This window comes from Elephas maximus, chromosome 13 (assembly GCF_024166365.1).
Source record: "Elephas maximus indicus isolate mEleMax1 chromosome 13, mEleMax1 primary haplotype, whole genome shotgun sequence".
Lineage (NCBI taxonomy): Eukaryota > Metazoa > Chordata > Mammalia > Proboscidea > Elephantidae > Elephas > Elephas maximus.
The window spans coordinates 70,801,892-70,816,175 of record NC_064831.1 but is presented as its reverse complement, the minus strand read 5'-3'; the positions used below and the strand labels follow the sequence as shown (position 1 = coordinate 70,816,175).

Sequence of the window (14,284 nt, the reverse complement as noted above, 5' to 3'; positions counted from 1 at the left end):
CTAAGTCTATGTGCGTTGAGATTTTGAATTCCTAGATACAAAGGTTTCTTAAAATGGAACAGACGTATGGCTTCAACACGAGCTTAAACAAAATCCGATATGAAAGGTAAATCTGCTACCAAAAATGAACACTGCAATTCCTAAAGCCAGATTTTTGGAGTCTTATGTGGGATGATCAATAGACAAGGAAGTAAGTTACTCAAATTGGCAAGACAGTGAGTAGAAACAGGGACAAATTTATAGGTGGGGAGGGAGTCACCTTAACGGGCATGCTTTAAATAGCCTCAGAGTACCCAAAAAAACCTGCTGCCAACGAATGGATTCCAACTCATAGCGACACTATAGTACAGAGTAGAACTGCACCATAGAGTTTCCTAGGAGCGCCCAGGCAGATACGAACTGCCGACCTCTTGGTGACCTCTTGGTTAGCAGCCGCAGCACTTAACCACTACACCACCAGGGTTTCCAGCCTCAGGGTGGTATGATTTAAATGACTTCTGCAGGAGGAAAAACAAAAGCCTCTCCACCCATACGCCCTTGCACCGTGAGAGTTTTAAGGCGGAATTTTAGTTAAGACGGAGTCTCCAAGATTAACCTGAATAAGAGCAAACATTCTTGGAAGAGAAAACACATTAAGGAGTCATTGCCCATTAACACAGAACCGTGAAATTTTGTGTCAGATCCTTTGTAACAGGATTACTGGAGGGAAGTACCAAGACCAGTTGCTGCCAAGTCGATTCCAACACATGGCAGCCCTCTGTGTAGCAGAGTAGAACTGTGCTCCAGAGGGTTTTCAATGGCTGCCATCCTTTGGAAGTAGATCACCAGGCCATTCTTCAGAGGTGTCACGGGGTGGACTCAAACCTCCAACCTTCTGGTTAGCAGCCAAGTACAATAACCGTATGCACCACCCAGGGATGCCAGAGGAAGGTAAGGCGCCCGAAAACAGAACTGTGGATAAGGAAGCTTTGATGGGATAGGGGCAAGAGCTCAGAGCCTGGTGCTGCATAAAAGGGGAAATCTGCAAGCTAGCACAGTGAGGGCAGCCTGAAGAGCCAGGTATCACAAAAAGCACTGGAGGGTAGAGAAGATCCACCAAGGAGAAGGGCTCTGAGTGGACGCCCAAAACACACTTCCCTTACTTCAGTCTCCATGGGTCTGTTCTTGAGCAGAAGCCCTGGTGGCACAGTGGTAAACAGCTTGGCTGCTAACCAAATGGTCTGCAGTTGGAATCTACCAGCCGTTCCTTGGAAGCCTTATGGGGCAGGTCTACTCTGTCCTATAAGGCTGCTACGATTTGCAATTGACTTGATGGCAATGGGCTTTTTTTTTTTTTTTTTTTGGTTCTTAAGAGTTACTTTTTTCCCAGTGGGATGTTCTCATACCGGCTGCCTTGAATTACAGGTCAATATTCTATTTCTTTTCTCCAATATTGTGTTTTCATCTTATGCCAAGCAGCATTTGCACCATGTTCTGTTTTTCTTGTCCCTCATCAAACTCAGGTAGAGGTCCTAGATGTTCTTTCCTTAATGGCACTGTAGCATTCCTTGAGAAGGCTGGAAACAAAGAAGCTGGGTCATTAACTTCGGCATGTCCAGGAAACTCACTCACTACGCCCAGGAGAAATCCGCCCTGAGCGCAGTAACCATAAATGCCACTCACAATCAACACAAGGTGCTTCTCGGGATGCCACCACCTGAAGGAATGCTACCACAGCCTTGCCCAGATTTACAGATTTTCCGACTACAGGTCCTGAAATCAAAAGTTATAAAACAGCGAAACATGAGTACATATCCAAAATGCCTCTAAAACCTAGCCCATCCTTTTACAACAGAAAGAAACGGTTTGGAATGAACGATACTGGAGGGGAACCTAGCACAGAACCTAGTAGAAGCACAGCATCAACAGACGTGCATCTAATGGTTAAGGAGCCCTGTTGGCACAATGGTTAAGTGCTTGGCTGCCAGTTGAAGGGTTGGCAGGTTGAACCCATCCAGCGGCTCCACAGGAGAAAAACCTGGAGAGCTGCTTCCATAAAGATTACAGCCAAGAAAACCCTACGGTTGAATGAATGTAGGAATCAGGGCTTCTAACCGGTTTCCACCCCAGATACCTGAATCGGAATCTACATTTTAACAAAATCCCCAGGTGATTCTTATGTGTAATGAATTTTGAGACCCACTGCTCTCAGGATTGTTTCCCAACCAGCAGCATTAGCATCACCCAGGAACTTGTCAGAAATGCAAATTCTCAGCAGAGGTTCGGACCAGACCAAACTGGTTCCAAGCCCTGGTAGGAATGAAGGAAATGTATCTTTTGTAATTTCCTCTTGCACATCTAGGCACTGGGTGTCTCTTGTTTACCTTCCTCTCTCTGCATTTGCTTTCTGTGGCTGTGTAAATGTTTCTCGATGTTACCAAATGTCTCTCTCCTCCAAGGTCTTTGTCACCAACATCAAACAGAAGGATCAAAGACTACTTCTGTGTATGGCATAGGTAAACAATGATAACAAACTGAATCACAAATGCCCCATTCTCCTGCCTCTCCAGATTAAAATGTTTCACCTAAAATACTCTGCCTGCCTCATACCTCATTCTCAGGTTCTGTGTTTCTTTAGGTTTGTACTTTCAAATCAGCTTGATTTACCCACTCTGGCTTCCCTGGTCCCACTCCGCACAATCTAAAGCTGCTGGTATCCAAGAGGATGGCCTGATATGGGCTGAGTTGCGTCCAACAAAAAGATATGTTGAAGTCTTAAGCCCTGGTAGCTGTGAATGTGACCTTATTTGAAAACTAGGTCTTTACAGGTGTAACCAAGTTAAAATGAGGTCATACTGGATTAGGGTGGGCTCTAATCCAGTCACTGCTGTCTTTATAAAAAGAGGCAACAAGACAGATGAGGGCACCATGTGAAGGCTGAGGCAGAGATTGGAGTGATGTGTCTATAACCTATGGAATAGAAAGCCAACTCCAGAAGCTAGAGAAAGACAAAGCACCCTTCAGAGGTAGCGTGGCCCCACTGACGCCTTGATGTGGGACTTCTGGCCTCTATAACTGTGAGAGAATACATGCCCCTTGTTTTAAGCCACCCTGTGTGTTACTTTGTTACAGCAGCCCCAGGAAATTACTCTCCACCCCTTGAAGGATGTTTGTTGAGGAGTCTAAATCCACCTACTCACACCTTAACCAACAGGCAGCCCTTCTGGTGCAGATTATTCATCGCTTCACTTCCCCCGCTCAAGTAGCAACATTAGGCTCTACTAAGGCCACCCTCATTTCCAGTGTCCTTTCAACAAATATTCTGAAGGGACTCCAATTCATTTCCTCAATGGCTTGTGCTCATAACTTATAACATACACCAGTAACTCACACGTAAATATATCCTAACCTCCGGACTCTGCATCATGCTTCGGTCCTCAACCACCTCTCTGCACTGTTCCCATACCAACTGGCTTCTTTCATGCTAAGTCCACACACCTTCTGGCTTTTGCAAACTCTACCTCCCTACGACTCGTTTTTCAGTTAATTTTCAAATGCTTAAAATAATCACCTGTTGCTCACATAGCAGCAGCCTCCCTCCTAGCCTCCAAATTCACTTCCTCCCAAAACCCTTAACCTAGATTATTCGCCCACCTTAACACTCATCATTTGGAGGGATTTACTGTCTTTATGGAGTCCCTGGGTGGCGCAAACCGTTAAGAGTTTGTCTGTTAACCAAAAGGTTGGCGGTTCAAGTCCATACAAAGGTGCCTCAGAAGACAGGCCTGGAGGTATGCTTCTGAAAACTCAGCCTTTATCCATATATGTGGTGTCTGCGCACTTGTGAGTATTTGCTGTTTAAAGTCCTCCACCAGGGGCTGTGCAGCTTCACTATACATGCACAAGAGCTGACACAGACAGAGAGGTAACGGATAAAGGATGAAGACAGATACAAAGCAAAGGATTCTTCTTCTTCTGTTCAGTAATGACACTTGAAAGTCACAAGAACATCAATATAATGCATACGGAGGGAATCAGACCTCAAGCCGATACATCTTAGCCCCTTTCTTGTCCACAGTTGTACCACTACGTATATTAAAATCTGGAAGTAAAATCAGACCCAAGTAATCATGGGAATCCAACTGAAGAAAAACTGAATTTATCCCATTTATTTATGGCGTACCCATTACGTGCAAAGGAGCCTCGTGGCACAAATGGTTAAGCGCTCGGCTGCTAACCCAAAGGTTGAAGGTTCAAACCTGCTCTGTTGTGTGGGAGAAAGACCTGGAGAACGACTTCTGTAAAAATTACAGCCAAGAAAACCCTATGGGGCAGTTGTACTCTGTCAGACAGGGTCACTACGAGTCAGAATCTACTCAGGTACCCAAGAACAACAGCAATGGACGTGATGTGCAATTCATTAAACACACATTTAACAGATACCTATTATTTTCAGGGACTTTATCAGCTGCTGAGAACATAAAAGGCATGGTCCCTGACCTCAAGGAGTTTTCGGTTTAGTAGAGATACAGTAGTCCCCCCTTAGCCGTGGGGAATACTTTCCAAGACGCCCCGCCCCGTGAATGCTAGAAATGCAGGTAGTACCTAACCGTGGTATACAGATGTCCCCCACTATCTGAAAGTACCAGTATCCCCTGTTCACTTAAAGGAAGCACTCCACAGCTTCTCTTTGGCATACCTGAACTGCCAGCATCACTACTCTTGAGCTTTGGTGCCATTAATAAGTAAAATAAGGGTTACCTGAACACAAGCACTGCAATACTGTGACAGTCGATCTGATGGAGTGGGCAGAGTATACAGCATGGATACACTTCACAAGGGATGATTCACGTCCCAGCGGGACGAAGCGAGCCTTGGCGAGATTTCATCATGCTACTCAGAACGGCGCCCATTTTAAAACTTGTGAATTGTTTATTTCTGGAATTTTTCATTTAATATATTCAGACCTTGGTTGACTGCAGGTAACTGAAACCATGGAATGAGAAACTGGATAAGAGGGGACTACCATTGTCAAAACCCACTGCCGTCGAGTCGATTCCGTCTAATAGCGACCTTACAGGACAGCGTAGAATTGCCCCATGGGGTTTCCAAGGAGCAGCTGGTAGATTTGAACTGCTGACGTTTTAGTAAGCAGCCAAATGCTTAGCCACTGTGTCACCAGGGCCCCAGGCGGGCCCACTGTAGAGCTAAATGACAGCACATAGTAACACAGTGTTACAACTGCAAGTACAGGGGCTAATAAATACCACGTGCACCAGGAACACAGACAAGGCTTCTAATCTAGACAGGATTGAGCATCCCAGGCATAGAAGAGCATTTAAGAAATGCAGATGTGAGCGTGAAGAGGGGGGACAAGGCTCTGGGCCTGTACTTCAGGGGATGCACAGCACTGACATACACACCTTTATAGTCCCCCTGGGTGAATAACCTCAGTACAGTGACAGAGATGACTCAGGACAAGGCAAGGTCTCCACCAGTGTCCCAAGGAGTACGGTCAACCAGGTCAAAAAAGAGAAAGATCCTCAAAGAAGACATGGGAGGGGTGGGGGTGCGAAAGGGGGTCCAACCAGGCATGGAAGAACAGGTACATTTGTGGTAGAAGGCACTCTGCTGTGGCAATGGCTTAGAAGAGGTATAAGTGAGGTGAGGCTAGGGCAGGTTCCAGGCAAAGTTAGAGCAAAAGAACCAGACAGAACAACAGGAGCGGCAATGCCGAAGGAAGGTCGTGGTGGGTGGTGGCGGCTGTTAGAAGCCATCGAGTCAATTTTGACTCATAGTGACCCCACGTGACAGAGTAGAACTGCCTCACAGGGTTTTCTTGGCTGTAATCTTCATGGAAGCAGATCACCAGGTCTTTCTCCCAGAGAGCTGCTCAGTGGATTTAAACCACCAACTTTTGGGTTAACAGCTGAGCGCTTAACAGTTTGCACCACCAGAGCTCCTTGGAAAGTGGTTAAAAACCCCAAAACGAAACCCACTGCTGTTGAGTCAATTCTGACTTAGAGTGACCCTACACGACAGAGTGCCCACAGCATTTCTAGGGCTGTAAAACTTTATGCAAGCAGGCTGCCACATGTTCCTCCTGCAGACCAGCTGGTGGGTTCAAGGCCCCGGCCTTCCGGTTAGCAGCCGCGGAAGGTGGCTAGGGACTGACTAACTTCAGAATCAGGTAACTCCTACATTATTGGAATAACCAAGACCCATAAATGCACCTCTTGAGAAATCTGATCTGACTACATGGCGTAGTGGAAAGAATACTCTTCGCTAGTAGTTAAGAGGCCTCCGGCTGATTCACTAGTCCATTATCACCCCCAGGCCTCTGTCAAATGAAGTTGCAAGACAAGAAAAGCATCCATAAATGGGTTAGGAAATACATTTAGTGCTTCGTGACCAGCATTTTTTCTTCTTTTCTAAAAAAAAAAAAAAAACTAAAGCAGAACATATCCTGATACGCACATTGCCTATAGAAAAATACGATTTTGTGAAACATTTATTTCAGTTATACAGACAAACATGTGTAGGTATGCACTTGGTCAAGACGTAAAATGTGTTTCCTAAAGTGGGTCACAGTCAAAAAATTTTGCAAAGCACGGGGCAAAGGGTTTCTCAGGTTTCTTCAAAGTCTAAGATTCCCCTTTAGGCTTTACATTTTAACTTTTTTTACAGGTGGATAAATCAATCTGGATATGAGTTTTGGTATAAAATTAAATAAGTCATGGCAAACTGTAGACAACCCATTGAACAATTTAAAATTTCACATTACCCAAACAAAGTCATATAAAATGAAATATGTCAAAAGTCTCCAGGAAATAACTACGCCTCACTTAAGTTGTAACACAGACACACCTACATATTCAGGGCAAAGGGTTAGCCTTCCATCTGAAAGGCCTTCATTTTAATGCAGACACCCACACACAGAACACTGTTCCATGGACCTTTTCATACTAAACCTACTCAAGGCAGAATTTTAAAACGTTGAACGTCAATCCTTACTTTTAAGTGCAAATTTTAGCCACCTATTGACTGCACATGACATATACTTTGGAAACCCTTGACTGGAACAGGTGGCTTTTAACTACTTGTGGATTCTGACTCAATACATCTGCATATGATATATTCTCAACTGCCTAAACCATTTTCCAAATGAGGACACAAATAGGCAACAGATGCTAAATACTAAGTACTTCCCTGTTGGACAAGCCATCTTCCCAGACATGCACGGGGTAATTTATGAGCATATCCATGAACCTGAACGGAGACAGAATCATTAATGCCAGCAATCAGCATAAAGCAAACACACATCAGATAAAAACTATGTAACGTCCATTGTAGCAACAGTGCCCACTGTACTTATCCTGGGGACCCTTTCATCTGAGGAAATCATGTCTCCTTAGAGAAAAGACCTCAGGCATTTTCACTATGGCTGCTATGAGGTAGGCGGGATAGGTCATAAATAGAAAAACTGGAGCACAAACAGGTAACCAGGCCTGCCCACTTACCAAACTTTTGTCTAAGTTGAGAATAAAACCCAAGTTTTTTGTTTGTTTATTCAGGTCTAACCACTAAACCATCCCTCCAATCTGTGCCTGACACAAAGAAAGCCTTCCATACTATTTTCCAGTCCTTCCGTGAATGCTAATTCAAGGTCATGAGATTCCTCAAATCTTGTAAGATTCGAACCCTACCTGGGATGTTGCTGAGGCTCCGTGGAAGGTGCCAGCTGACAGCCACCAGCGAACTTCCTGCCCACACAGTGCCAGCAACTCTGCCCACCAGGCAGCAAACTCCTCGCACCATGCGACCCTCCAGCTGCCTCCAAGGCTGCCCATCACTGCCCCGCAGGGCACTTTACAACCGGAAGGTCCTTTTGGAGGTCAACCTGTTTCACCCCCCCCCCCCCAATTTAACAGGGAAGGGAACAGAGATCTAGAGACTCCTGTGTCTTGCCCAAGGTCACTCAGCCTCCGCTGCCAGCTCACACAGACTCAACACAAACCAAGTTGTTTCTTTCTGCCCGGTACCTAAGCACCCCCACGCTGCCGCTTGCGGAGACCTGAGCCACAAAAGACCCAGGCGAATGGAACACCCGGGCGTGCCAAAGCGGCCAAAATCCTCTAAGTTCGGCCGGAACCTCAGGGCTGGCGCGGTTTGTGCAGGAAATGGGAAAAGGCCGGGGATGGAGAAGAAAAGCAAACCCACTGCGGCCGCGGGCTCCCTACTCGCCCAAAGCCCGGAGGCGGGGCCCCTCTCCCTGCAAGCCTCCACAGAGGCCCCCAGGAGACCCGCTCCCCGCCTTCCCACGACTGCAGGCCGTGCCTGGAGACCCCGCTGGGCTCACCGGGTGCGCAGCGCCTGCCACGCGGCGTCGATGTCGGCGTAGAGGTTCTTCTCCGAGGGCTTGCCCGAGCTGACGCCGTAGCCCGAGTAGTCGTAGGAGAAGATGTTGCAGTTGATGCGCGAGCCGAGGCCGATGTAGAAGCTGCACATCTGGCCCAGGTCCACGGCGTTGCCGTGCGAGAAGAGCAGCGTGTAGCGGCTGGAGGGCGCGCAGCGCACGAACATGCAGCCAAGCCGGTTGTCCCGGGCCGTGCGCGAGAAGAAGACCTCGACGGCGTCCAGCTCGCGCTGCGAGTACTGCCAGTCGGCGCGCTCACTGAGGTGCAGGCTGCACGCCCCAGGCCCCGCGCCCGGTCCCTCCTCGGACTGCTGCGGCGCCGGCTGGGCCGCGGCGGCCACCGGGGCCGAGGCGGGCGCGCCGGGCGCACCGGGACCACGCTGCTCCGGCGCCAGCACGGTGTAGGTGGGCTCGGGCGGCAGGAAGGCCAGCTTGGCGGCGATGCGGCTCGGGCAGGGCGGGCAGCAGAAGAGCCAGCACAGCTCGCCCAGCGAGAAGCCGTTCATCCTGGGGCCTGGCTCGGGCATCGGGGCGGCCTCCCACCCGCCGCCGCCGGCCCGGCTGGCTGGCTGCCTGGCTCGCGGAGGGTGGTAGGGCGGGCGCGCAGCGAGCGAGCGGGCCGGCGAGCGCGGAGGGCGGCTGCAGCCCGCCCGCCCGGCGGCAGGAGAGAGGAGGAGGAGGAGGAGAGGAGGCGGGGCCGGCCCTGCGGGCGCGGCGCTCCGAGCCGGGGCGGGTCAGCAGCGGCCCCGCAGCCCCGGCGAGGCGCGGGCGGCCGGGGCCCGCGCGCGGCACACAAAGCCGGCGGCGGCGGCCATGGCCGGCTGGTGCGCGCCGCCCCCCGCTCCCGCACGCCAGCTTGCCGCCGCCACTTCCGGGTTACCGCGCGGCCTCCGCCGCCCCAGGCCCGCGCGCTCGGGCGTCCTGCTGGGACGCGGTAGCGGGGCCCGGCGTCTGGGGCGGGGCTCCCGGATCTCGCCCTTGGGCTCCCCCCCTGCGAGGGCGCGGGCACCTTTTAGGAGCTGGGAAACGCAGAAGCCGTCAGGGTCGCGAGGCCGACAGGAACTGTCCAGTCGCGCAGAGGCCCGGAGCAGCGGCGCGCTGGCCTAAGGAATCTGCAGGGGCCACTGGAGACGCCGTGGGCACCTTAACTGGCCTGGGAAGCGCGTCCCGAGGTGGACAGGAGCTCTCCAGCAGCGCAATGGCCCGGAGGACCTGGGCGCTGGACTTAAGGGTCTGCACACTGGACAGCAGGCCATTCCCAGAGGGGACCGTAGAGGGGGCGCGGGCATCTGCCCAGAGCGGTCTGTTCCCCTTGGTCCTTTCCCCCTGCTATTCCCTTCCCCAAATCCCAGTTTCTGTCAAGGATGGAGGTTCTTGAGAATCTACTGAAAGGGAAATTAATGAGTGGAAGACAGTAGGGACGAACCCGAAATATTTGGCCCTTGGTGCCTATACTGCTTTCTGAGCTGCCTGTTCCTAAATTCTCAGTACCGTAAAGGGTGCTGGTGTTGTGGGATGGGACGGTCATGGAGTATTTCCCTGCTATACCAGGCTGTTTTTGCATATATAGCAATGGCGTTACGTTTCTAAGGACATGATTCCACTTTTAGTAGATCCCCTTTTCTAGAAAAATCGGCTATTATAAAGGTGCATGCTGTATTTAGTAATAGATTATATCGAGGTTGTTATTTCTAATCCCTGGTTGCACCAGATTTTCTGGTAGTAACTGGGTGTCCTTTACTGTCCTAGTTCCTCTATAATTGTTTTAGTTCCAGTATTTTTAGGGGGTCTTAGTTGTGAAAGCTTTCTTATAATTATTCAAATCCTATAATCTTGGCAGTCTGCTTCAAATGATTTTTTTTCAAATATAACTTTGTGCCTTGAAACTGTAAGCTCTGGTGTAATTACAGAGAGCCTTCTATACTTCCTTTCTCTCCGGATTTGGCAACTGAATGCTCTTTCAGGAATTGACAGGAGATACCCTTCTTGGACTGCCAAGCAGAGCAGCTAGAGGCTCGGAAGTTGGCAGCATCACCACTCTGGACTTGTTTTAACTCACAGGTGTCCAGAGAAGAATTTTAACTTTTGCTATGGCATTTACAGAGGAAAATTTGGGGGCTGCTGTATTCACAAATCGGGTGGCTTTAAACAACGGAAATGTATTGTTTCACAGTTCTGAAACTAGAAGTCTGGATCAGGGTATCAGGCATGTTGATTTCTTCTGAGGGCTCTGAGAGAGAAACTGTTTCATGCCCGTCTCCTAGCTTCACTTGGCTCCTGGCAATCTTTGGCATTCCTTGGCTTGTCATGTGTGGGTGTGTGCACGTGCATGCGCACGCCCGTGTCTCTTATAAGGACAGTACTCAGGTTGGATTAAGACCCACCCTACTGCAGTATGGCTTCATGTTAATTTAACTCATGACACCTTCAAAGATACTATTTCCAAACAAGGTCACATTCACAGGTGTTAGGGCTTAGAACTTCAATATTACTTTTGGGGGGACACAACAATCCATCCTTCATCCAAATGAATTTACCCAGACTGATGTCACGAACTTTCAAGAGTTCATTCTGAAAGACCTTTTCTTCACTAAAATTCATTAAAGTTATGCACACATGGTGAAGTTATTCACCTAAAGCCACAGTTTTTGCTTCATAGGATTAGGTTTCTTCTTACAAAAGCTTTATACCTGGCTGCAGGTGGGTCTGCTTTATTTGGGTACTTCATTTCTTATATCCAACATACAGTTTCTCATGCTGAACAAAACCAAACCAAACCCATTGCCATCGAATTGATTCCAACTCATGGCGACCCTATAAAACAGAATAGAACTGCCCCATAGGATTTCCAACACCGTAATCTTTAATAGAAGCAGACTGCCACATCTTTGTCCTGCAGAGCTCTGGGGGGTTCCAAGTGCAGACCTTTTGGGCTCCCTCAGGCTCACAGCACCCTCAATATTAGGTACACAAAATAGGCAAGACATTTCAGATAGCTTACAATCTAATTAGAAGATTCAAAACAGTTTTTAAGGGGGAAAAAAAAGGATCAGCTTTTAAAAGCTGAGAACAAGGTCCTGAATGCTGGCTTAGTGGTGGTATTTCTGTGGAGAGCTAAGATGATAGCCAACTGTGTGACTGACTGCTAATGATCTAATTTAGAAGAGGACTAGAACTTTCGGAACTGAGATGAAAGAATACCTAACACACCCCTGAGCTGATCTTTCTCAAATCCCACTCCTCTCACCTGTCTTTTCATAAGAGTTGAGAAGCTCACAAGGTTCATGAAGGGGAGCCATGATGAAGTCTTAATTGCATGTCTTCTGTGCTGTTGATGGAAAAGACAGACGCTATGTTCCAGATGGCTAGTAGCAGTGTTAACATTGTTAGGAAAATTAAGAAGCCAGATATTTGATTATTTATAACCCGCCTCATTCCACAAAGGATTTATGGCATGTACTTCATATACTACTACTAAATAAGTAAAACTTGACATTTGTTCTCATCCTGTTAGAAGCTACACAGAAGTGGGCTAAAAAAGCAGTTATTCCCCCCAGGAAAGCAAGTTGGTTCAGGTTAGAGTGAATACTAAATTGAGACCCTAAAGTCAGGTGCCACAGAGCAGAGCTTCCCAACTGTTCTCGCCTCGTGGCACATGTAGGCTGTGGTAGTGCTTGTGTGGCACAGTGAGTTGGAAAGATGGGTCGTCTAGAGACTCCAGCTGCCCAGAGGGCTAAGGGGTTCAGTATCTCAGTACACCTCTAACACATCCACAAGCGTGCCAGTGAGCCTTGGCACGTTGGTTGGGAAACTTTAACATGGAGCACAGAAAGAATAAATGTAATCAAAACCACAACGAGAAGCCATTTCACTCGCACTGGAATGGATGAGATAAAAAAAAATAGAAAATAAATGTTGGCGAGGATGTGGGAAAGTTGGAACCCTTACCTGGTTTTATGGCGGTTCCTCAAAAAATTAAAAAAAAATAGAGCTACCGTATGACTCAGCGATTCCACTCATAGGTAAATACCCAAAAGACTTGAAAGCAGAAACTGAAACAGAGACTTGTACACTAATGCTCATTGCAGCACTATTCACAAAAGCAAAAAGGTGGAAACAACCTAAACGCCCATCAACAGATAAATGGATAAACAAAATGTGGATAAACATACAGTGCAATACTACTCAGCCAGTAGGAGAAACGAAGTCTTGATTCATGCTACAATATGGATGGAACATTATGCTGAGTGAAATGAGTCAATCACAAAAGAACAAATATTGTATGACCTCACTTATACAAAAAGATAAGAAAAGGCAAATGTATAGAGAACAAAGTTTATTAGTAGTTACTGGGTGGGGAGGTTAATGGTGATGGAAAAATCGCATTGATTTAAGGGTAGGGTTACACAGCCAAATTATTGTACTTGCTGTCAATAAGTTGTACACTTTGTAAAAAGTTGGATGGACAAGAGTCGTGTGATATATTTTCAACAACGACCAAAAAAAAAAGCTGCTGAGGCTGCTTATGTACACACAAAAATCTCACAGAATTTGGTTTGTTGGTTTGAAGGTTTAGGGTCCGGGTTTCATGGGACATTCCAATAGATTGGCCTAATAACGTGTTTAATGCTTCTGTTCTACCTCTTTAATTGATTGTGTAGTGCCTGGGGTCTTAAAAGCTTGCGAGTGGCCATGGAAGGCACAACCATTGGTCTCTATTCACTGGGAGCAACAAGAGGAAGAAGGAGAGTGAGAATAGAAGGAAGAAATGGATGTGTGGCTAGCTGCCTCCAAGAATAACTGCCTCCTTTGCCATGAGACCAGAAGAGCTAAATGGTGCCTGGCTACCATTACTGAATATTTTGATCAAAGATTTTATAGAAGAATCCTGATCAAAATGGGGAAAATGCAGAACAGAAATTTCAAATTCTCCTGGACGCCAGAGTTCTTGGAGCCATGAAGTTTGGATGAACCCGTAAAACTATTGCCCTGAGATAATCTTGAAACCTTAATCCAAAAATATCCCCTGAAGTCTTCTTAAAACCAAACAATACTCTAGCTTAACTAGTAAAAAAAAGTCTACCTTGAGCATTATGCTCTTTTAAGAACTATATGGGATCATATTGATAACAGCATCTTGAAAGATTACATAGGAACCTTAGGGGGCAGTGAATTTATGTTATTGGGGGAGGAACAACTCTGAAAAGGAGGGTGAGAATGATTGCACAACTCAAAGAATGTGATCAGTGTCGCTAAATTATACATGTAGAAATTGTTGAATTGGCGTGTCTCACCATGTATATTCTCAAAAACAACAAAATTAATTTAAAAAAAGAATAAATGCAAAAAGTCAGGGATTACTGGTTATCCATTTTGATCTTAAAAGAATTTCTGTGTCGAGTCTTCACATCTCAGTGGAGGAAGATCTAACTTTGATTTGGGGTCACACGTATACTTACTAGTACTTATTATGAGTCAGTCACTGAATTGGCCTTGGGAACGCAAAGGTAGCTGTCTTAGTTATGTAGTGCTGTTATAACAAAAATGCTACAAGTGGATGGCTGCAACAAACACATTTATTCACTTACAGTCTGATAGGCTAGCAGTCCAAATTCAGGGTATCAGCTCCAGGGGAAGGCTTTCTCTGTCTGTCATTCCTGGAGGAAGGTCCTTGTCGTCAATCTTCCCGTGGACTAGGAACTTCTCAGCACAGTCACCCCGGGTCCAAAGGATGTGCTATTCTCCTGGCTTTTGTTCCTTAGTGGTATGAGATCACCCTGTCTCTCTGGTCACTTCTCTCTTTTATATATCAAAAGAGATTGGGTCAAGACACAATCCAATCTTGTAGATTGAGTACTGCCTCACTGACATAACTGCCACTAATCCCAT

General features: G+C 47.2%; 1 protein-coding gene across 1 annotated transcript in view; it reads right to left on the bottom strand.

Annotated features, from left to right (window-relative positions):
- The window catches only part of ABHD17C (abhydrolase domain containing 17C, depalmitoylase), a 69,977-nt gene extending 60,850 nt beyond the window's left edge, over positions 1–9,127 (bottom strand). The window contains exon 1 of the mRNA XM_049852800.1: positions 8,339–9,127. Within this exon, the coding sequence (XP_049708757.1) occupies positions 8,339–8,922 (584 nt within the window). The 5' untranslated portion in view covers positions 8,923–9,127. The remainder of the gene's footprint in view (positions 1–8,338) is intronic.
- Positions 9,128–14,284: the final 5,157 nt, after the last annotated feature.